The sequence below is a fragment of the Microcaecilia unicolor genome, chromosome 6 (assembly GCF_901765095.1).
Source record: "Microcaecilia unicolor chromosome 6, aMicUni1.1, whole genome shotgun sequence".
NCBI lineage: Eukaryota > Metazoa > Chordata > Amphibia > Gymnophiona > Siphonopidae > Microcaecilia > Microcaecilia unicolor.
The window spans coordinates 94,849,393-94,874,102 of record NC_044036.1 but is presented as its reverse complement, the minus strand read 5'-3'; the positions used below and the strand labels follow the sequence as shown (position 1 = coordinate 94,874,102).

The 24,710-nt window shown below is 44.1% G+C and overlaps 1 protein-coding gene across 1 annotated transcript in view; it reads left to right on the top strand.

Annotated features, from left to right (window-relative positions):
* Positions 1–24,710, top strand: part of CACNA1E (calcium voltage-gated channel subunit alpha1 E) — a 786,482-nt gene that overhangs the window by 560,643 nt on the left and 201,129 nt on the right. Inside the window, exons 18-19 of the mRNA XM_030206580.1 lie at positions 8,966–9,063; positions 17,989–18,591. Coding sequence (XP_030062440.1) covers positions 8,966–9,063; positions 17,989–18,591 — 701 coding nt within the window. The remainder of the gene's footprint in view (positions 1–8,965; positions 9,064–17,988; positions 18,592–24,710) is intronic.

Here is a 24,710-nt window from a genome sequence, read left to right as displayed (position 1 = left end):
GAGTGTACAGAGGCAGAAAAGAAAAAAAGGAAGGAAAAAGCTAAAATGGAAGGATCAAAATTTCAGAGGTAGATGTAGTGAGGAAATGAAACGACAGGAGAAAAATGACAAATGGACAACCGCTTGAAGAATTAGCAGAATACAGACAGAAATTGGAACCAACATGATGGAAAAATAAAATGTCCAGACAATAAAGTAGGAAAATCATTTTACTTTGAATATTTTAAATGGAATATGTTAACTTTGGGAAATGTGCTTAGCGGATGTCATTTTATTGTGTTAAGTAGAAAAGGAAATGCGCTTTTGTTTTGATTTGGGGTTTTTTTTCTCCAGTGTTGCAGTACATGCTGAGGTTCCCAGTTCAATTTTGTCTATATATTTTTATTTCTAATTTGAGGGTCTATCAGTGTGACTTTAGCGGCAGATGAGGAGATTGGAGAGGAGAGGGAATTGGGGGAGGGGCTTTATTTTCTGCCCTGGTCACCAGCATGGCTAACGGCAGCCCTGACCCTTGCTGTTGCTAGTGGGGATTCCCAAGCCCTACTAGCTGGAGTCTCTTCTGAAGCTGGCCAGAGATGCCTTCTACTGAGCTTGGCAGATGGGAGCAGCATCCTGGAGCCACTGACAACTAAGAATGTATGGGGTGCTGGCATCAGTGGCTCAAGGAGTTGCTGCTGCCTACTGGGCTTGGTGGAGAGGAGTTCTGGCCATCTTTACTGGAGGCCTTCAGCTGACAGAGATTGGGGATCCTCATCTGCTAAAGGATTTATATTTTGAATTGGGAAGTGCTGGGGAAGAGAGAATTTTGTGCCCACCCACTTTGTGCTCAGGCCCACCCAAAATTGGCTGTCTGGCTACGCCACTGGTATTTTTATAAAGTTCCTTTACCCAGGAAAGTGGCCATTTACATGAACAAATGGCTTTTGAAAATTTCCCTCACTGGCATCACAGAACCTACTTTCCAGCATCACATTTTCAGCAGAAAATCTATATTAGATCAACATTTCTTCATGGAATGGACATCATTTCAGACAAGCAGTCCTAAGAAGGTATAATAAAACAGAAGAGGCCAGCAATGTTCATTGCAAGAGTGAAAGGGTGGCTTGTGTTATCCTCACATCAATCTTTTATCAGAGGGAGATGAGAAAAAAATTAAAATTCTTCTTCCTGAAGAATGTGAGTGGATTGTAGGCATCATTAGTGTGTTGCTTAGTTTGGGAGGAGGAGCAAAAAGTAGGAAGATCAGAATGGTTATGGGAAAGGTTAATTTTATCTCTCTTTCCTTCAGAATTAAAACTTTCTCTCCCTTTCCCCATTTTGTTGATACTCTTTTACTCACATGCATGTACACTCTCGCTCTCCGTAGGCCCAAGTCCAACCCTCCCATTTAAGTTATAGCTAGGACAATGGTTCCTAAACCTGGTCCTGGAGGCACCCCAGCCAGTTAGGTTTTCAGGATACCTGCAATGAATATTCATGAGAAAGATTTGTATGCACTGTTTTCACTATATGCAAATCTTTCTCGTGAATATTCATTGCGGATATCCTGAAAACCTGATAGGCTGGGTTGCCTCCTGGACCAGGTTTGGGAACTATTGAGCTATAATTTCAGACCTTTTTATTTCTGGGTCTTCTCTTCCTATTTTCTTCCTTTGTTTTTGTTTTATTTTGTTTTTTTATGTAATCTTCAGTTTCTTTCCTGTTTTTTTTTTTAAATTAAATTTATTTACAGCTTTTTTGAATAAATTCAGCCAACAGTGTAAAGCAAGAATAAGTTGAACATAGGCAATAATAGTAAACATATTCAAGTAACAATACACATTATACCCTAGTCTGCTATTGACACGATCAACACAACATCCATTAAAACATCTTAATAGACAGCATAGGTTGTAAGCAGAGGTGGAACATATAGATAGAATAACAGGAGTTCAATAGAAATAAGGGTGACTAACCTAAGGAGAAATTGTTCTTGAAATCAGAAAAGGTGCAGGAAATGATTTCAGCTAGAGTAGGAGTGGATTTTTTTTTCCATTTCTTTAGGCTGTCCTTATTTATTCTTTTCTAATTTTTCTACATTCCCCCCTACCCCACCTCTGATTTCCTGCTTCCCATTTCTTTCCCTCCCTCCCTCCTTTTCTTTTTTTATATTCTTTATTTATAATTTTCTAATTTTACAATCACATAACATGACTGCAAAAGCAGTAACTGAATTTTACAAAAACTGAAAAAGGGATATAAATCTAGGAGGTATAACCTCCTCTAGGTAAATACTTTCATTTATTTAGTCCACTATTTAAGTGAGGCAAAACACAAAGCAAACCCTCCCTCCTTTTCTAGCCATATTACTTCCCCTCTTCTCATACCTTCCCCGTCTCCTCCTCCTATAGCCAGCAGCAAGGATGTGGGGACCCAGAGCATGTACAGTGCTTTTGGTCCTGTGGCTCCTCTTCTTCTCCTACCTGCAGCTTCCAATTTGAAACAGGAAGCAGGTATAGAGTTACCATATGTCTGTTTTTTCCCGGACATGTCCGCTTTTTGAGGACACTGGGGGACATCCGGACGAGTTTTTTTCCAGCCTGCCCGTTTGTCTGGGTTTGTGGACAAACAGGCAGGCTGGAATCTCCCGCCCGGACATCCCAGAGTCCTCAAAAAGAGGACAAGTAAGTTTCCCGTTTGCTACTGGTGCCGCTTTAAAATGGCTGCCGAGACTTCAAACGGTGGCCTCGTGAGACTTCCAGAAATCTTGCGAGGTCACCGCTTGAAGTGTCGGTAGCCATTTTGATGCAGCACCAGCAGCAAGCGGACAGCGGCATCACAGGGCAGGAAAGAGTGAGGTCCTTTGCTGCCCCAAAGAGGCCACTAGACCACCAATGCACGATAATGTAGGGGAGAGGAGTGGAGGGGATGTGAATGTGGGTAGAGGGTAGGAGGGTGAGGTAGCTGTAAAAAATGGCGAGTGGAGGGTGGCTGCAAAAATATTGGTGGGGGGAGGAAATATATAGAAGGGGATGGCTTTCTTTGGGGGGGTCAAGATGACTGTGGGGGTGGGGAGGGGTGTGACAGAGAGGGTGGGGAGGGGTGTGGTGGGGAAGAGAATGGCTATTGGTGTCCTCTTTTTTTCAGGACAAATATGCTAACCCTAAGCAGGTAGAAACAAGACGAAGGCCACAGGGCTTGAGCCCACATGGTCCGAATTACTATGGAGAGCAGGCAGTAGCATAAAGTATTGCATCACTTGTCAGTCTCCCAAATTTCCTACACTCAGTTTGGGTTCTTGGTGCAAGTGCATTGACTGTCGCTTCCTCATTTTCCTGTTCACGCAGGCCTACAAGATGGCAGTTCCTGGTGACATTGGCCCTCTCATCTCTGCCAAACTCTGCCTATGAGCTGGAGGCATTGCTCTCAGATGTGTTGTATATTGCCTCAATACTTATTTTTCCCTACACAAATGTTCTGTTTATTTGTCCTGAAATTAATTCTATGAATTTGCATTACAAGAGCTGAATGCAATTTCCAGGCTATGAAGTAATCCAGAAAAGAAGCACAAAGGGCTGTCAAGAAAAGGTACAAGTGTGCTTTATTTGTGACCCGACATGGGCCATATTTCAGCGTAAAACAAACATCTGCCTCAGGGGTCAATTTCAACAGGACAGGACAACTAATATAAGCTGCTTAAAAGCTGCTTAAAAGGTAATATTCAGAGAGTTATCAATCCGCTCTTAGAATGGTGAAACATTGACTTAATGTGAGTGCACCAAAAAAAAAAAACCTAAAGCTATGAAGTAAGGCAATTTCTTACTTAGTTTAATAGTTAATTGACACATTTCTTATTATTTCTTACTTCTGAGGATGGGGTTGAATGACCACTCCACAGAGGTTACCACAGAAAGTCAGAAAAAAAATATATCTATATATAAAAAGTAGTAGGGGTTCTGGTCGGCCATGGGAGGCAAGAGCTCAAGATCTTGATTAGTTGATCACTCAGCGAAGTAAAACTTCACACTTCTAGATGTGCCAAGTCTCATCCATTAGGAGTGTGTCATACTCATTCAGAGCTGCCAAAGGGTTCCAAATTTTTGAGAGGGAGATCTTAGTACATGCACCCAGCCTCACTCCACTGTACCTCGGCTCCTCCCACTCTACCTCATGGCTCCGCCCCGTCACACACATCAATTCTACGTCCATTCCAGAAAATATTTTATTTACACCAGTGACAGCAGGGATGGTAAGAGGGAGTGTTTCAGTTCATCTATTACACTCCCTATCCAGCATCTATTCCCCCCAGGGACATAACTGTGAAAGGGCCTTGGTCTTCCTACTTTGAGCGTAAACCCACCCAGGTGTTTCACTAACTCTATCCTTTCCCTTTTTCCAACCAGCAGCTCCCCTCTTTCTTTCCCCATCCTTCTAGTGTCTCCCCTGTTTCTCTCTTCAACCTTTCATCCAATGTCTTCCTTCTTTCTCTCCCCATCCTACACCCATCTATCCTCTCTCCTGATCCTTCCATCCAGTGTCTCCCTCTCTCTCCCTCCTTCCTTCTATCCAGTGCTCTATCTCTCTCTACCCTTTTCTGTTCAGCGTGTCCCCTCTCTCCCCCCCTTTCTGCATCCTTCCACCCAGTGTCTCCCCTCTTTCTCTCCCTATCCTTCTATCCAGGATCATCTTCTCTCTTTCTCTCCCTATCCTTCCATCCAGCCATCGTCTTCCTCTCCCCATCCTTCCATTTGTCTTCCCTCTTTCTCTCCCTATACTTCCATCCAACGTCTTCCTTTTTTCTCTCCTCATCCTTCCATCCAATGTCTACCTTCTCTCCCAATCCTTCCATCCAGTGTCTCTCTCTTTCTATCTATCCCCTTCCTTCCATCCAGTGTCTCTCTCTACCCTTTTCCATTCATGACCCCTCTCTCTCTCCTGATCCTTCTAGTGTCTCTCCTGTTTCTATCCCTACCCTTCCAGTGTCTTCCGTCTTTCTGCTCCCATCCTTCCAGCGTTTTCCCTCTTTCGCTCCCTCCTTTCAGCATCTCCTCTCTTTCTCTCTCCATCTGTCCAGCCAGGGTCTCCCCCTTTTCCCTCATCCTTCTCCCCAGCAGCTTTTCCATGTCCCTTCTTTCTCTCCCCATCTTTCCACTCATCTCTCTATCTCTCTCTCCCCCTGTCTTCCATCCAGCGTCTCCACTCTATCATTTTCTCCCCTCTGCTCTCTCCATTCAGCACCTCCTGCCTTTCACTCCCCCTGCCACCTGGTATCTGTTTCCTGGCCACTGCTTCTTGATAGACGGCAGCAGCCACGACAAAAAACCCAAACAAACCAAAAAAAAAAGCAAGTGTAGGGCCACAGCAGCCTTCAGGCATGTGCTGCCGGTCCTCTGCCCCCACTGACATCAACTTCCTGTTCTGGGGGCAGTGAGAGGAGAGAGCCGACAGCACTGCTGCTCATTGGGAGAAGCAGCAGTGGTGGTGGCAGTGTGGGAAAAAATCGATCACCTAACCCGGTGTCTCAGCAGGAGCCTTTCCTGCTTTGGCGGGAGTACAGGAGATGACCCACCAAAGCAGGAATCTCCCACTGAATACCGGAGACTTGGCAGGTCTGTTCATTTGAAGGCTTTCTCTCTTATCACACTCTTTGAGCCCCTTCCCTCACTCATCAGAGCCTCTGTGCCAGTGCACTGATCCTGTTTTCATGAGAACAAGCCTAAGGCATTGGAGCCGACTCTGTGGGTGCTGTGGGTGCTTAAGCACCCCCAATATTGAGAAAATTCCTTGTATGTGTCCAGGGAGGGGTTATTTTCATTGGGCTTAGCACCCCCAATAATTTTGAAAAGTTGGCTCCTATGGCCTAAGGGAAGAAAAGACAAGTGGCCTCATAGTAGGAAGAAATCTGAGTGCCCCCTTCTGAGTATTTTTCCTTCCCCTGTCATATCTCTATCCCTTGCACCTACAAGTACATGTGCTCTGGAAGCTGTGCAGACTGGTCAGCACATGCCAAGTGCCAATTACTGCTGGAAACGACGTGCGTGAGAGGAAATAATTCATCCAGGCATTATGGGTGCACGCCAAATCTGAAATTACTGCCAGGGGGTGTGCTGGCCTGGTGGTAATCTCATTTGAGCGTGCGCTGCACATACATAGAGGCTACCGCAACTTAGTAAAAGGGCTCCTATGTGCCCCGAAGGCCAGATTTGGGATTCTTCACTGAGATTCAGTCTGACATTATGTCCATTCTTCAGCATATCAGCAAATGGGAAAAGAAAAAGATGTTAAATAAAACCCTTTTCCCTCCAATAAGTCAGAGTCTGTTTCAAACCTTTGTGCCTCTTCCCCCCCCCCCCCCCCCCCCCCCCCAAATCAGAGTCTGCTTCAAAGTTTGAAGCTCAAAAAGCAGAGGCTCCTTTCTTTCACAAGTGAAAAAACTCAATTAAAAGAAAGAAACTGGCCTTTATAAGCCTTGCCAAGCATGCTAGCAGACCCACTCACAATCTCCTCAAGACAGGGCTGGCTTTACCTCTATCATGCCCTCCCCCACTTTGCTAGCAGCACTCCAGTCACTATTTTCAGAGCAGGTTTGTAATCCAGGACAAAAAAAAAAAAAAAAAAACAGCCAACTCTCACAGTTCAAAACATCTCATGTGAGCCTACCTGCAGATCTTTAAAGCAGCTGCCACAACATTTGCTTCCTCTCATATTATGTCCGCTGTGCCCAGGAAGTAAGAATTGAAGCTCTCTTCAATATCCATTGCCTTTGCTACTTTCTCCCTCTCTGTCTTGGAAGTTTCAAGTAGAATTGCCAGGTGGCCAAAATTTGTCAGGCCAAAAATAGGCCGACAGTTTTGACACCAAAAATAACTATATAATATTAATATCAGTAATATTAATATTTATAATATTAGTATTATTTATATTTATAATGTTAATAATTAACAGTATAATATATTCTCAATATTATAAATATAAATAATACTAGTATTATAAATATAATATATAAATATATTTTCAAACTATCTTCATTTTTCAGAAAAAAAGTACACGTTAGGGACTTTTTTCCTCATTCAATCGAAGAACTTGGGTTCTCTGGATCCACCCCCTCTTTTCTGCCTAGCAACCCCCTTTCTTTTGTCAGTCTAGGGGCCTGATGCATAAAGCTTACCATTCTGGCCATGTTTGCTTTAGACTGATTGTAGTCAGTCTAAAGCAAATGTTATTTAGCGTCTAATGCACAAAGGTTTTGCGTCCCTTTTACTGTTTCTGTAGCAGCTACCAATAAACTTGTGCAATATATTACAACAAGTGCATCAGTATTAAAATGAGCATTCTCCGCGACGCACAGAAAGGAGCACCTATCTTTAGCATGCTAGATTGACTGGCAAGACAGGAGCTGTTGGAGAGGAGCCCTCCTCATCCTTGCTGGCAAATCCGGGGTTGACCCCTGTCCAGTTCACTTCTCCCTTCAGGCTCTGCCTCCTGATCACCCCCCAGCCTGGTGCAGGGAGCCTTTCCTTCCTACTGGTGCTCTTCTGACCATTATTTCTCCTGCCACAGGCAGCCATGGGAGGGGGGGGGGGGGGAGAGAGAGAACCCCAGAGCCTTCTAATTTTCTTCTTTGTCCCAAATATGAAGGTAAGCTAGTTTTGTGAGTGCAAGAGCTCTCCCCCTCCCCCCCATGTCCAATCCTAGAAACCACTCTGGATCCTGCGCCATGTGCTAGGCGCTTTCCCTCACAGAATTTCCATGCATCTCATTTGCATGCCATTCTTTTTGTTCATCGGTCGCTGTTTGCAAGTCGATAAGTTCACCTGCGACTGCCATACATAATGGCGACTTTTGTGCATTGAGTCCTAGGTAAGTTCCTGCCTGCAGATCTGGATTCAGTAGTGTGCTTTGCTCTTCCCCTCCCTCTAACCCTGTCCTTTAATGGGTGTTCTAGAGAGGAATTTTCCCTAGTGCAGATTTCCACTGGGCAGATTTGGGGGCTCATTTTCAAAACAAGAAAACATACAAAAAGCGGCACAAAGTGGCAGATGGACGGTATTTTTGCCAGAACATCCAAATCACTATTTTCAAAACTAATTTTTAAGATTTTTTTCTATGCAATTCATATGCAGTGCATCCAGCGCCAGCCCAAGGCAAAATGCCGCCTGAGGCGGAGCTAAGATGCAGCCCCTCCCCCAAGCTGAGATGCTGTCCCCCTTCCTACCTCCAGCCTGTTCATGGCGTTTACCTGTTTCGTCACGTTCCAATCCCGGCAGCGGCAGCGATTCCCATACGCTTCCCTTCCGCCAGCACTCACCTCTTCCCTTTACAGTAGCACTCTGTAGTTAAGTGCTGCTGAAAATCTGGGGATGGTCTGTTCACCATGATTTAAGCGGGCAGCAGCCTTTCCTTCCTGGTTTAATTTTTCTAAATATTGACTCCTAAGTTTTTGTCAGTTGAGGTTTTGATATTTTTGGATTAGTGGTGCAGATATTGAAGATTCACATTCTAGACTGCCACTCGACATAAACTGGGTGTTATGTGTGGGATAATGATTATAATATTTGTGAGGTTGAATTGAAATCATTGAATATGCTTGTGCCTTCTCCTCAGGGCCCTACAGCACTCCTTGCAAAATCTTGGCTTAGACAACTCCCTTCAGAACTAGTTAACAGGGCTCTTATAAATCCCTCCAAAACATAGGATAGGAACATCCACTGTTAGTAACAGACGTACTAGCCCATCCTCCACTACATCACTCCAAGGCACAGCACAGAACAGGAGAAGGGGCTCCAGAAATTTCTTCACGGCTGAAAACTCAGAGGAACATTTTGGTGTCTTGCTGTGCTACTTTGCCTGAAGCTATCATAGCTCAATATACTGTATCCTCCAGATATCATACTTTTAACTCAATTTAGTTTCTGAATCTTGGATTTTATATTTTATTTTTTGTCTACATCAAACCATAAATTCTTCTTATATCTCTCTGTTGCAGGAGGAACAGGAGGAAGAGGAGGCCTTCAACCAAAAACACGCTTTACAGAAAGCCAAGGAGGTCAGCCCGATGTCTGCCCCAAATGCACCTTCTGTAGAGTGAGTCTGCTGTTACTCCCCTGACAAACCCCCTTTTTCTCTTTTCATCCACTCTTCAGCTCCCAAATTTACTTAGTATGCTTTGTGTATAATACTAGCCCTTGAGGTAATTTACCACCATGCCTGACTGATTTCACTTTAGCTAATACAGCTGTAAACCACAAAAAGAGCCGGGGAGGGGGACAGAGAGGCAGAGCAGAAACAAAGAAAGAAAGTGAGAATTTGAGAGGCAAGTAGGAAATTGTAATGAGATACAGCCTGAAACAAAAATGCAAAAAAAAAAAAAAAAAAAGTGAAATACCAGAAACATAGATGACAACGGGATTCAGAGGGACAGGAAGGAACAGAGCCAGAGGCTAACACAGGAGTAGCATAGAGACACCAAAAAATGAAAAAGAACCCCCACCCCCACCCCACCCCCCAAAAAAGAGCTGGAGTCACCCCTTTGGATATAAGAGAGAAAAAGGAGAGAGAGAAAACTGGAGACAGAAAAGATTAGAATGTGAAGAAGAATTTGGAAGATGTAGAGATCAAAGCAGCAGATTAAAAAAACCAACAAAATTATACCAATTCACTGAGCCAGACAGAAGTAAGATTTATACACCATTAAAACATAAGACAAGCCATGGGGGGGGGGGGGGGGGGGGGGTGTCAAAGCAGAGAGCCATCAAGCCCAGCATCCTGTCTCCAGCAGTGACCAGTTCAGGCCTCCAGGGAATACCCAGCAGATCTTAACTAGAAATCCATTCCATGCTGCCTACTTCCAGAAGTAAGCAGTGGTAATGCCTAAGTCTAACAGGCTAATAAATTAATGACCTGTCCTCCAGAATCTTGTTTGTATCCTTTTAAATCCAGCTATTAATCATGGCTACATCTTCCAGCAGCAAATTCCAGAGCTCAGTGGTCCCGCTGACTGAAAAATATAGTCAGTAAAATTTTGTTTGAAATCTGCTACCTGTTAGTTTCATGAAGTGTATCCTAGTCCTCTGTGGACATGACCATAAGCTCCCCTCCAACCCCACCCACACCTCTATCTAAGTGCTTCTGACTCTCCAAAGTTTTAATGAGAACTGTTTATTTTGGTTTCTTTCTAATTTGAGTCTAAATAATGTCCTCATTTTTATCATAAACTCCTTTTTTTAAAAGGTAAATTTCTAAATTAATAACTGTATTTTTTGTTCTCTCCAGTGGTGATATCAAATTAGATTGTATATGGTCACTTTTGCCATGTGGCCCCACTACCATTACCTCTTGCACCAGCTCCTGTATACCAGTGAGGGTTAGATCTAAAGTAGATTCCCCTCTCATTTGTTCCAGGACCACCGGTTCCATGAAGAAGTCATTTATGACAACTAGAAATACCTCCCTAAAATACACTGATGATACTTTCACCCAATCGATAATGTGGTAACTGAAATCTCCCCACTGTTACTGTGTTTCCAAGTTCAGTAGCCTGTCTATTCTCTGTCAGCATATCACGGTTTGTTTCATCATCTTTGTCAGGTGCATAGTACTGTACCCCTGCTGCTAATCTCTTTCCCATCAAGCATGACGATTTCGTCCATAGAGATTCCAGTATGCAGTTTTGTTTCCCACACAATGTTTGTCTAACTGAGATTCTGTGTCATTCTTAACAGAGGAAGGGTAAAAATAAAGCAGAATGGAGTTAGGCATGTATAAAAATGTGTGTCTAATATGTGTGTAAAGTCTGTACAATACCACGGAGGTGTTCCAAGGGTGGAGTTCAGGATGGTCAGATCAGCAAAGGTTGAATAATCGAGACTGTACTGTACTTCTTAAATATTAGTTCCACCCAAACCATAACCCCTTGCAACCTAAAGGTAGTGCGGATATACACGTGTAAATACTGTCTTTCCAATACTGAGCTTTACACTTCTATATGATATATATATATATATATATATGCAAATGCAAGTACTTACACATGTACATTGTGAATTGGGCTTCTAAAATAAGAGCCTTAATGTAAAGAACATCCAGTAATAATGTGCAGCAACCAGGAGGGACATTTGGAAGAGATCGTAGTTGCCAACTAGTTCAACACAGCAGCAGAAGTTCTCAAGAATATTAGGGTGTTTAGGAAAAGGTGCAGCTACAGAAGGAAAGGAGCTGATAGTATCTTATGCTAATCTTTGCAAACTGAGGACAGTTCTATAAAGAGGCACCTCCATCTCTGCAAATAAAGGATGGAACAAGCTTTAGACTTGGGAGAAACACAAATAATCCTTGAGGGTTAGAAAGCAAAGGTAAACTGCCACAGAAAGGGAAAGTGGACAGACTAGATGGACTCTGTGGTTATTACCTGCTCTCTTGTTTTATTTTTTCTTTTTCTCTTCAACTCTGCTTCTTCCATTCCCTAGTATACAGTTCCTCTCTGTATTTTGTATTTGCAGTCACTCACTCCACTTTAATACCCATATACCAGCATCTCCATAGTACAAACTCAGACCACAGATTTTACAAATTTATTCTAATTCTGGAACATGCATTGGAGGATGAGGATACTTGGTCAAAATAGCCACAACAAAAAGGCCCAAACACAAAATAGCCCTGACAAAATAGTCCCCCAACAAATCAGCCCCTGACAAAAGGGCCTGCCCACAATTTAGACCCTGACATTTTAAATGAGCCCCCTGATAAAAGGGCCTACCTCTGAGTGTTTTACCTGTTCTGCTTCTACAACTGTGTCTTTCTAAATCTCACTGCTGCTTTGAGCTGAGGTATTTCTCCCCTTTGCCACCCCAGTTTCAATGCTCAGTGTCCAGAATGTCTCCCTCTTCCTCCTGCCTTCCCTTCGTGTACCGGTATATCTCTTTTCCTTCCCCTCCCTCATTCCTGTGAGCCGCCAGCAGCAACAGCAAGGAAAACAAGTCTGACACAACTTCCTTTGTCCATGTAGACAGGACACAACAGAGAGAACACTTCTAGGGCTGGCCAAAGTGGCTTGTTGGCGCTGTTGGTGGTACCATGGGAGGGGGAGGAAGGGCGAGAGATGCCAGAAAGCAAGGAAGGGGGTAGTGGGACAGAGATGACAGAACACAGGGGTGGGGAGAGAAAGATGCTGCACTGGAGAAGGAGTTGAAGGAAGAGAGAACACAGATGAGTGAGTGGGGAATAGAGGAGGAGAAGAGATGCTGAACTCCGAAAGGGAGGAAGACACTATATTTTTGTGAAGGGATATTTTCTTACAGGGGCTATTTTGTTAAGGGCCATTTTGTCCAGGCTATTATGTCGGGTGCCAGGGATGAAGTGTAGGATATACAGAGGGAGAATCTCTCCTGCTCCTGCCAGTGCTGCTGTCTTCCCCTCCTTTTTCTCTTCTACATGTCATGTACAACTTCTTTTGCTGCAGTAGAAGCAGGTACTTTGTAATGGAAGTACAAGACAGCATTAGAATAGATGAAAATATGGAGCATATTCAGAATAAAAATGGTTTATGGCTCCCATACAAAGGCCCTATCTAATAAAACATGCTAAAAATGTTTGCATACAAATTTTTTATTTATTAGGATTTATTTACCACCTTTTTGAACGAATTCACTCAAGGCAGTGTACAGTAAGAATAAACCAAAAAAAAACAATAGACAATTACAGCAGTAAAAATATTCAAATACTACTACTACTTATCACTTCTACAGCGCTACAAGGCATACGCAGCACTGTACATCATACACGAAAAGACAGTCCCTGCTCAAAGAGCTCACAATCTAAATAGGACAAACACACAGATAGAACAACTAAGAGGTAAGGGGATTAAAGAGAGGTGGGGATAAAAAGGTACAGGGCAAGTGAGTAGTGGTTAGGAGTCAAAAGCAGTGTTAAAGAGGTGGGCTTTTAGCCTGGTTTTGAAAATGGCCAAAGACGGGGCTAGACGTACAAGCTCGGGAAGCCTATTCCAGGCGTGAGGTGCAGCGAGATAAAAGGAACGGAGTCTGGAATTAGTAGTAGAGGAGAAAGGGACAGACAAGAGAGATTTATCCACAGAACAGAATACCCAAGAGGGGGCGTAGGGAGAGACAAGAGTGGAGAGGTATTGGGGAGTGGCAGAGTGAATGCACTTATAGGTCAGTAAGAGAAGTTTGAATTGAATGCGGAAACGGATAGGGAGCCAGTGAAGTGACTTGAGGAGAGGGCTGATGTGAGCATAGCGACTGGTGGAAAATGAGTCATGCAGCAGAGTTTTGGACTGATTGAAGAGAAGAGAGATGGCTAAGTGGGAGGCCAGTGAGAAGCAGGTTGCAATAATCTAGACGAGAGGTGATAAGAGTGTGGATAAGAGTTCTAACAGAGTGTTCAGAGAGGAAGGGACGGATTTTGTTGATGTTATAGAGAAAGAAACAACAGGTTTTGGCAATCTGCTGAATATGAGCAGAGAAGGAGAGAGAGGAGTCGAAGATGACCCCAAGGTTACGAGCTGATGAGACAGGGAGAATGAGAGTGCCATCCACAGAAATAGAGAAAGGTGTAAGAGGAGAGGTGGGTTTAGGGGGAAAGATGAGGAGCTCGGTTTTGGCCATGTTAAGTTTCAGATGACATTGAGACATCCAGGCAGCGATATCAGATAGGCAGGCTGATACATTGGTCTGGATGCTGGTTGAGATTTCAGGGGTAGAGAGGTAGATCTGGGAGTCGTCAGCGTAGAGATGGTATTGAAAGCCATGGGATGATATCAGAGAGCCAAGGGAAGAAGTGTAGATGGAGAACAGGAGAGGACCGAGAACAGAACCCTGACGTACACCAATTGGTAGAGGGATAGAAGTGGAAGAGGATCCACCAGAGTGTACACTAAAGGTGCGAAGCGAGAGGTAGGAGGAGAACCAGGAAAGAACAGAGCCCTGGAATCCAAGTGAAGACAATGTATCAAGGAGTAAGCTGTGATCAACAGTGTCAAAAGCGGCGGATAGATCGAGAAGGATGAGGATAGAATAGAGACCTTTGGATTTGGCCAGTAACAGGTCGTTGGAAACTTTTGTAAGTGCAGTTTCAGTTGAATGAAGAGGGCAAAAGCCAGATTGGAGTGGGTCAAGAACAGCTTGAGATGAAAGGAAGTATGATACAAAGTACGTTTCAACATTCCAATTAAAGCCCTTATTTTAGAAGCACTATTCATGTTTTGGACTTCCGAACACCGGCATTTAGAAATCCATATAGTATGGACATCCAAATTCTGATTTTATAAATCCATGATATTAACGTCTAAAACTTCAATACACCCTTATGGCAATGGGGTATGGTCTGAGTGTATTTTGGGAAGGAGTAGGGAGGGGCCAAAATATGGATGTCCAACTCCAATTTCAGAAGAGGAAGGACATCTGTGTGTACATTGGTATCTACTACTACTACTTTTTAGCATTTCTATAGCGCTACAAGGCGTACGCAGCGCTGCACAAACATAGAAGAAAGACAGTCCCTGCTCAAAGAGCTTACAATCTAATAGACAAGAAATAAAGTAAGCAAATCAAATCAATTAATGTGTACAGGAAGGAGGAGAGGAGGGTAGGTGGAGGCGAGTGGTTACAAGTGGTTACGAGTCAAAAGCAATGTTAAAGAGGTGGACTTTCAGTCTAGATGTCACATCCAGGTTACAGAAAGGTACTCTGAGAGCAGATGTCCACTGGATGGATTAAGGCACTACCCCTCCTTAATCCTCCAGTGGTTGCTGTTCCCGCCCCTCAATGTGAAATTACCAAGGGATACTGGACGTTTGTGGTACTAAAATCTTAATTTTGTAATAAGTTGGGGAGTAGTGCAATGTTTAGTAAAGTGAGCTGAGAACCAAGGGACCCAGGTTCAAATCCCACTTCAGCACTTTGTGATTTATATTTTTTTAATTGTGAGCCCTCCAGAGATAGAAAAATACTTGTTGTACCTGAATGTAAAAGAGATTGTAAGCCTGAAGGCCATTGAAACGGCATACATTCAGGTGCAGTAGGTAGTCTCTGGAGGGCTTGCAATTTAAATAATATATATTGCAAACAGCTGAAGTTGGATTTAAACCTGGGCCCCTTGGTTCTTGGCCTACTGCTCTAACCATCAGATTATTCCTCTGCTTGGCATGGATATTTATATGGGTATTTTATAACATGGATGTTCCTAGGCTGCCACAAAGGCATCCATGTCCCTTTTTTGTCCTGTTCAAAATGTGGACTTTTCAGTTTGTAAAATAGATGTTCATGCTGGATGTCACCAGCACATGGACATCCATTTCTTATGTATTTTAAAACAGGTTGTATGTCGGCAGATCCTGTTCCCTTTCTAAAATACATGAGAAATGGATGTCCATGTGCGACATACCAACTTGGATATCAATATTCTGCTTTGGACGTCCTTTCTAAACTGCCGTTCTAAATTTTTACCACCATTTGTGTGGTGCAGTAAGTATCACTAATTGATGCTAAAAATAGGCAGATTTTTAAAAGACTTAGATGTTAACTTTGGAAATTAGGTCATCTAATTTGTCACAACAAAGTACAAAGAAAAGAGATAAAGCTGCATCAACCAAGAAAAGCAAGAACCAAAACAGTTTTTAGATTTACGTTGTAGAGTTTCTACACATGGGGCGAAAAAGAATTGAGTTGAAAATGTTGACAAGCCTGTTGATGCCAATAACATCCTTGAATAGAGCTTTTTACTATCATAGGTCTAAAAAAAAACCTCTTCACACAACAATTTATCTGAAGCACAAAATTGGAAAAAGAAAACTAAATTTGTGTCAGAAGAAAACCCAAACAGCACAGGAAAAAGAGGATACAAAAGAAATCCATCTCAAACATTAACCGGCAAATATTCAGCTAGTGATAGCTGTAAGCAGAATTAGGCCCGATATTCATTGTCAAGCTATGTCCAGACCCTGGCATGGACTATCTGGGGCTATGCCAGCATCTTATTTGGGTCCCAGCCAATATTCATCTGGGAACTGCATAAAACTCTATGTGGGTCCTGGAGGAATATTGACTGGGGAAGGAGGTGTTCTCACTCCCTCTGAGTCCCCCCTCACTCCCTTCTGAAGACAAGAAGAGCCCCTGGCTAGGGCCTCATCACCCCATGCCGTATAGGCCCTCCCCTCCCCCCAGGCCTACATTTGATAGCCCTGGTGATCCAGGGGGTTCTAAGGGCAGGAGCAATGCCCACTTGCTCCTGCTCATCAATGGCTCTGGCCTCAAAATGGCCACCATGACCTCTAGTGGCAGCCTCTTTGGTACTGGTAGCCACCAGAAACTCCTTAGGCTGCTGTTCAGTTTTGGTGCCCAGGTAGCTAACTGGGCAAAGTTAGGACTGCTTTTTATATGTTCCTATCTGCCCTTTTGACTGTTCAGGCCCCAGCATTGAATATCACTGGCACGCGCATAACTGCTGGTTCCTCCCCTCTCCTGCTCGACTTCAGTTTGACTGATTAGTTCCTATATTTGGCGGTACTGCTCAGTTAAGTGCTTCTGAATATCAGTGCAGGCCTGTTAAGCGTGATTTATTCTAAATAAATTGCTTTGAATAAGCTTAACAATATGCTTAGCTTGTGATCAATCTTCAATCTTCTATTGTAGCGCTGGAATGTTATAATATTTCCCAACAGAGGACCCTGTCTTTCCAACTTGCTGCTTCAGGGGAATTTACTAAACCACAATATGGCACATATAGCTCAGAAAATGGCTGCTGTAGTCAAAGCTAACACAGACTTAAACTCAGATGGTAAAAACACAAGAAAAGTATCAGGATTCTCTTTCATTGTGTGCTCTGTAACTCCAGTTCTTCTTATCACAGAATAGCAAGACACCCTCTTCCACCTTTTTGGCAGATTCTTTTGAGTTATTCTTTTTTCTTGGTAGGCCAACTGAGTCACTCCTCTCGTTTCAGACTTCTCATGCTCTCTTTGGGATCCACTGGGAGACAAATCCCAAACACAGTGGACACTTCTATTCATATCCTTAGACCACCTTGACCCTCAGGACCCACCCCTTGAGGAAACCTCCAAGAACAGTTGGACAATAAAGGACAAATTTTATTTTATATGCTGTTATTATATCACTAATCCTACCATCTTAAAATATATTATGTGCATTAAGACACCCCCCCCCCCCCCGCCACATATTGACAATAAGAGCCTGTGAGAGCTCTGAGCCACATCATTTAATAGGGGAATATAGTGACCCTTTCACACTTATATGTAATAATTTGTGATTGTAACTGTTTTGGATTGTCCTTAGGACTAGCAAGGTGGTATGTAAGTTTGAAATACTGTAGAAATACATGTGTTTATATGTTGCATATGGACATCTATGTGCATACATGTATGTGCTTGCATGGAGACACTTTATGTGTGCAGATATGTGTTAGCATGTTCATGTCATGCTATAAAGCTATATCTGCATGTGTTTTGAAGTGTGTGCATGTCTGTGCACGTGCCTTTTGGGCATTTTGAAGCTGTTTAGAAATTGTGTATGTTCAGACTTGGAAGTATTTGCATCTCTTTTATAAGTTAAATTAATTAATAATGGCCTGTAAGAACTTTCTAGAAAGATTGTTCTTCCAGCAGCAGCTTTATTTTGGAAGTATTTCTGCAGTTTTTAGAAATAAAATACCTCCAAAATGAAGGAAAATTTGGGTCTTTTCCTATTTTTATCTGCATGTGTATGCAGGCGTTTTGGACGCATACAGTCCTCAAGTGTGTTTGTGCATATAAACTTGGATATATACTATATGCTACAGATACTGTAAGTGAGTGAGTGTACAAATGTCTGTGGGCAGATGCATCTACACTTATTTATTAATTGGTATAAATGTGAGAGTGCATAAATTTTGTGGGTGACATGGACTAGTGTTCACACACAGTTGTATATGGACATACATGTATATATCTTTATACAAAGCTACTTTTATAAGATAATTGACCTTGACCATTTATCCTAGGAAAGAGAGGAGGAAAAGGCATACATTATCAGTGTGGGAACAGCGCACCAGCCAGCTACGAAGACGCAGACAGATGTCCAGCCAAGAAGCGATCCAGAAGGAAGAACCTGCAGCACTGAATCCTCATTCCAGCGTCTATCGTAAGATGAAAGCAAGTGATGGTGCCATATTGGAGGAAGGAGGAGAGCAGCGAGAAAGGCCAGAGACTGTGCAGGAGGAAAGCCAAGAAGATATCTTGGGAACCAACCCATCCCAGGGCAGCACTGATGCGCCTGGAAGCCCATCGACTCGAACAAAGAGGGATCACTGGCGTTCAAAATCCCATCATGGGAACTATGGTGTAACTGAGCATGAGAGAGGAGGGTTTGATGAAGCAGTACGGCGCAGGCATAGTCAGAGACGTACCCGGCACAGGAGAGTGAGAACTGTAGGCAGAGAGCATGCAGGGACTTCAGAGAGTACATCAGCAAGCCGGGAGAGAGGTCTAGATGAACTGACTCCATTGCAAAGAGGACAAGATGGAGAAGAGAAGAAAAATGAAGAAAAGGAGCCTCTGGTTCAGGAGAACGTGAAGGAAGATGAGCAACCTAAATTATCAAGCAGGTAATATGAAGAACTGATTAGAAAAGTGTGGGAGATGGCTTTAGGTGAGAGCCCAGAATCAATCAAGGGTAAAATGCAACAGAGTAATTTTTCAAGTAGTTTAACATTCCAGCCACCAAGGGCCAAATATAGATTTGCATGTCAGATGTAGTGTAAATAAATTTGTAAACAAATACAAAGGGTTTACATGTTAGTTTATTTGCTGAATTTGAAATATTTCCCAGAATGTAGTTACCTGTAATTTCTGAAAGGGACAAATTCCATGGAAGGTGAACATTTTCCAAGTTCCTAAGTGAACCCCTTAGGATAAATGTTCAACAATGCCTTTTACAGAGGTTTGTGTTTGCAGAATAGTGTTGGGGCATTTGTTCTCTTCCCAAAAGAGACAGGCATTCAGTTCTTGGCTGAAAGATGTGCTGTTTCAGAATTGTGCAGATCTAACTGGATACCTCAAGGTTTTTTTTGTTGTCTGAGCTAGTCTATCTGTTCAGTCTGAGAAACATTATAGATGGACTATTGCTTGAAATAAGAACAAAACTCTTTCTTCTTCTGAGGGTTTAACGGTCAGGGAGTGTTTCAGTGTTGTTGTACAATTATGATTGGTATAAAGTAGCAATTAATGGTATCGTTAGCCAAGGCCATGTCAGCAAATTAGTGACCAGAGAACTTTATGTAAGTTCAAACTAAAAGCCACTATTTTGATGAACCAAGTAAGAAATAAAATCATTTTATTCACAGAACTAAAATGGATCACAGTTCTTCAATAACCTAACTTTATATGGCATTAATGGGACAGGCATTGAGCAATGCAGAGGCAAATTACAGTTTCCTTCACATTAAGCATATGGGATTAGATTCTATATATCGCGCTGAGATGAAATACGCCTAGGTGTATTCTGTAAAGTATGCCTAAATTTAGGTGTACTTTGTAGAATAAGCCTAAATTCCTGCGTGGTTTATAGAATACACTGAGTGCCTGACCATGTGACTAAATTTAGTTGTGGGCAGTTATGCCAAGTAAAACTTGGTGTAAATTTAGGCCTAAATTAGGCACAGACTGGATGTATTCTATAACCATGCATATAGATTTTAGAAACACCCACGACCCATCCATTCCATGCCCATGACCACGCCCCCTTTTCAACTATGCAACTTAGAATTTACACACATCACGTAATAGAATACGCTTAGACAGTTGTGCATGTAAATTCTAATTAATGCCAATTAGTGTCAATAATTTTTTGTTACGTAGCAATTTTCAGCGCTGATTGGCTTGTTAACTAATTAAATTGTGTGCACAAATCCAGAATATGACTGGATTTGCATTTGCAATTTAAGTCACGCTGTATAGAATCCAGGGCTATATTAAATCCGGGGGATGGTGTCTGTGTATACAGATTAGTTGTCCCTAAAACATTCAAGGGGTCAGTATTCAAAGTGAATTAAGTGGGCAGGACAGACCTGTACTGCGGGCTGGCCACCGATATTCAATGACAACCAGGCAGCGTTGCTGAATATTATGTTTATATTTATTAAAATTCTTGATATCCCACTGTTTCTGTATACAGGTCACAGCAGCTAACAGTAAATCGTAATATAAAAATGGAAAAGAACGTCAATAAATGACAGGAAAGACATAGGTCATTCTCACCAAGAATCATTCATATCAGGGAGTAAAAGTCAAGGATCTCAGGCAAGTCAGGCAAGCTCTTGGGGCCAGGCAGATCACTCTAGAATTAGGAGGCCTGAACAGAAGGCTGATTGTATCTGTACTTTGGTAAGTAATAAAAACTTGCTTTTCTCATATGTGGCCTTGGTCTTTTATCACTCCAAATAAGGCCCAAAAGCCTGTTCAAAAAAATACGATTTCAGTAATGTCTTAAATTTCATGAATGACAACTCTGACCTGATGTGGGAGGGAAGTTTATTCCAGAGGGGAGGGTGAGAGAAAATGTAAATCTTGGAAAGGGATTAGATTCATAGTGGGCACATCTTGGTGACCTGAATACTAACCACAATAAACAGTTATTTTGAAAGTGGGCGGGGGAAAAGACATTGGGAAGGAGCTGACAATTATGCGGGTGCCAGAAATATTCAGTGCTAGTGCCCACAGAACTAAGAGAACAAATTGGACTGCATAAATAGCAGTTCTAATTTTGGTCACTTAGCTATGCAGGTGCCAGCAATGAATATCAGGTGGCACCCACATAGCTCTCAGTGGTGCCCTTCATATCTCACACCTGCTCCCTTCCCTCCTGCCCCCCTCCCCCCAACCAATTCCAATCCCTCCTGATCCCACCACCATGACAAGGCCCCCTGATTCCAATCCCCCCATGTACAAATAGCACTCCACCTCCCGGACCTACCGTAAACTCCTTGGTGTTTCAGTGGGTGATCAGGACAGGAGGGAACTCCACTTGTTTCTGTCCCTAACAGTTGCTGCTGTAAAATGGTGTCCGCAAATCTAGTGGTAGTCTCTTGGTACTGCTACTAGAGGTCAGTCTTCTATATATGGATGGCTGACTTCTAACAGTAGTACTGTGAGACTACCACTAGAGTCCATGCAGCCAATTTACAGCAACAGCCACTAGGGGCAGAAACAAGTGAGGTTTGCACCTGCCCTGATGACCCACTGAACAACAAGGGAGCTTAAGGTAGGCCTAGGGGAGCCTACTTGGACATGGAGGAGGGATTGGAATGGGGGGGGGGGGGCTGTATTGATGGTAGGATCCTGGGGGAGATTGAAATAGGGGAGCTTGTAATTGTGGTGGGGTTCGGGGCAGGGGTCCTTTACTGGTGACAGGGAGTGGTCAGAATTGGGGTGGAAAGACTTGTAATGGTGGCAAGATTCAGAGGGGATTGAAGTCGGGGGGGGGGGGGAGTTGTAATGATTGCGAGGTTCCGGTGGGGGGGGAGGTTGATAGGGAGGGGAGCAGGTATGAGAGATAAAGGCCATGACTTACAGCTGTGCGGGTGCCATCTGATATTCAGCCAGGTCATGCATAAGTGTCTTATGAGGGTCCTGGCTGAATATTGGCTTACACCTGCATAACCCCAGAAGCAAACTCATGTCCAGTCAGCCTCGAACTTTAAATGCTGCCTAGGGCCCAAGTGTTTAGTAGGGCCTCTCTTAGGTGTGCTAATTTAATGGCTTCCAAAGCTACTGCTCAATGCAGAGGTCTGTCTATTCTTCCGAATTCCTGTGCATGGAGGAGTTAGAGAACAATGCTTCTTACGAGTTGCTTCGTCCTCTGTGAGTTTTTATCCTACAGTCAGGACCGTGCAGGACCCCATTTATGGGGAGTAAAATGTTTTTATATGGGGGACCATCATCCTTGTTTGCCTATGGCCTAACAAAGGGTTAATCCTGCCTTCCTTAGTGTCCCTCCAGCCAGACCAGCCCAGACTGTGACGGATGGGTTGTGCATGCCTTCCAGCAGGTGGAGACTGAGAATTCTGATCGAACAGAGTGAATCAATAAGAGGCCTCGGTAGGACTAGAAAGATCCAGTATATCGTACCAAAGTAGAAGAAAAACATAGACACGTTCTGTGCACCTGGGAACCAGTAATCTCAGTCTCCAGCAGGTGAAAGGTTGTGAGCCATTCAGTCTTTCTGAATTTTCTTTTCCTTTCTTTCTGTGGTGAGTCCTTTATTTTTTTTCCTTACTTCTGTGCACCTGGGCTGTTTTGTTCTCTGGAGGCTGAGGTCCATGGGGGCCTATTCCAGCCTCAGGGGTGTTATACCCGGGTGGCCGGGTCCCTCCCTCCCCCAAACCTCCCTTTCACAGTCTTCAGTGCTGTGCTGGTTGAGCCTTAGCCTCTTCAGGGGAAGAGTGTCTAGGCAGGGAGAGGCAGCCATTTTCTCTTGGTTCACAAGAGAACTTAAGTGTCAGCAAAGTTTATTACAAAAAAAAAAAAAGAATAATTGTGCAGCTTGGGGCATTGTCCTTAAAGTATTCACGGACATACCGGCTCTCCTGGGCTTGTTTTTCGGCTGCTCTCTCCTCCTTCCTGCCGGAGTTGCTAGTTAAAAAAAAAATGCCATGGCTTCATTATGGCTGAGAAGCTCCGGTGCTGTTTGGGTTCTAGCAGTGCTTGTAAGTACAGCATTGCTGTCGAGGGAACCCCAGAGTCAGGGTCCTGCACAAGTGCTCTCGGCAATTGTCAATGAGTGGTGAAAGAAAAGCTGGTGGTCCCGTTTTCGGCTCCCCAAGTTTTTTCAGAGGGTAATTCTCACGTTTCTGCGGGGTTAGAGGCTGGCTTTCACCCAGAATTTGTTCTTCAAATGTACAAAGCCTTTATGCTACAGCAGGCTTCCCCTTCTCCTGGGTTTTCAGAAACGAGACCATCAGAGGGTCAGTTGGTAGCTGGTAAACGGGTCAGAGGCACAGGGGCTCTGGAGGACGACCTAGGAACTGACCCAGGCTTAGATATGCAAGCTTTAGAGGACCAGGATTTCTCTCAGGCAGACAATCTGGATGAGGATCCTGGTCCGGTGGATTCAGAATCCAGTCCCTTTATTCCTGGCGAGGATCCTTCTGTTTTTAGAATCTTTCACAAAGAGGACATGCAAGAGTTAATTTCTTTGGTTTCCTCCACCTTGCGTTTTGACAAAGAAGACGCTCCTGCCTCAGAGCCACTCAAGGTGGAACTATTAATCAAAGGGGTCCGTAAGCCAGGCAGAACTTTTCCTATGCATCAGGACTTCAGAGATGTCATTCAGGCACAGTGGGATGTTCCTGATGCGGCCTTTAGACACAGGGCCGCCGAGAGACTGGGCTGGGCCTGGGGCAAGGCCGCCCCCGCCACTCCCCCGTCCACCCACCCAGGCCCCCTGCATTGAAATCACAGCGCCTCTCACCTTTGTGTGAAAGCGCTGCAGGCAGCAGGGCAGCAGATTGCCTCCCTTCGGCCCTCCTTCCCTCCCTGTGTCCCACCCTCATCTGATGTAACTTCCGCGAGGGCGGGACACAGGGAGGGAAGGAGGCCTGAAGGGAGGCGATCTGCTGCCCTGCTGCCTGCAGCGTTTTCACACAGAGGTGAGAGGCACTGTGATTTCAATGCAGGAGACCCGGCCCGGTGGCAGACGGTCGACAACAGAGGGTGGGTGGGACTGCGGTGCCAGGCCCCCCTTGGAGGCCCAGGGAATTTTGTCCCCCCTGCCCCTTCCCTCTCGGCGGCTATGTTTAGACCGGCTAAATCCATGTTATGTCTCTATCTGGTTCCCGAGGTGGACAAATCTCTTTTAAATCCGCCCGTAGTAGATGCAGTGGTGTCTGCGATCACCAAGCGGAATACTGTGCCTGTTGAGGGGAGCATGGCACTTAAGGACTTGCAGGACCACCGTATGGAAATGTTGCTGAAGAGTAACTTCGATGTGTTGGACTTAGCTGTACAGGCGGCCATCTGCGGTTCCCTTGTGGCCAGAGCGTGCTTTTGGAGGTCAGAAAGGATCCTTGATAGGTCCTCGGATGATTTAACAGCTATTGATGCTGTGAGAGTGCAGGTGAAAGGGGATCCGGGAAGGCACGAAGAAAGGGGGTACAGGGAGCTGGGGAATCCCAACGGGGCAGATTTCATGTGCACAACACCCACATTCAGAAAGCTGGGCTACCGGAGGCAGAGAGGTTGGCTGGGTTAAGGAAGAAGGGGAGGAACTACCAGTCCCAGAATCCTTCTCTTCCCCACCCGGCTGTGCAAGAGTTAGGGGAGGAGATAGAAGATTGGGAAATGGTCTCTGAGGAAGGTGATGAGGGCCAGCTGGAGAGATTGGGGGCGGGGGAAGTTGAAGAGGAGGATAAAATGGAGATTACTGAAGGACTAGGGGAGGAACAGATGGAGATGGGAGCCCTGGCTCAAACCCAAAAAGCTGCTGTAAGAGCGTGGCTAGCTGTACCTTGGAGAGACTGGTGGAAGACCAGAGGAGAGAGGCTGAGGCACTGGGGGAAATCTCTACTAAAGAAGAAACAGGTACAGCCTGTGGGAGAGAAAAAGAGCTGGGCACAATTGAAACCCCAGCCTGAACCAGGTGGGAATAAAGCTGTGTAACCGTGCTGTAAGAAGGTGCAAGAAAGACTGTGTAAACTGTTTCATACTAAAAGGTCTGGGCTGCAACCTA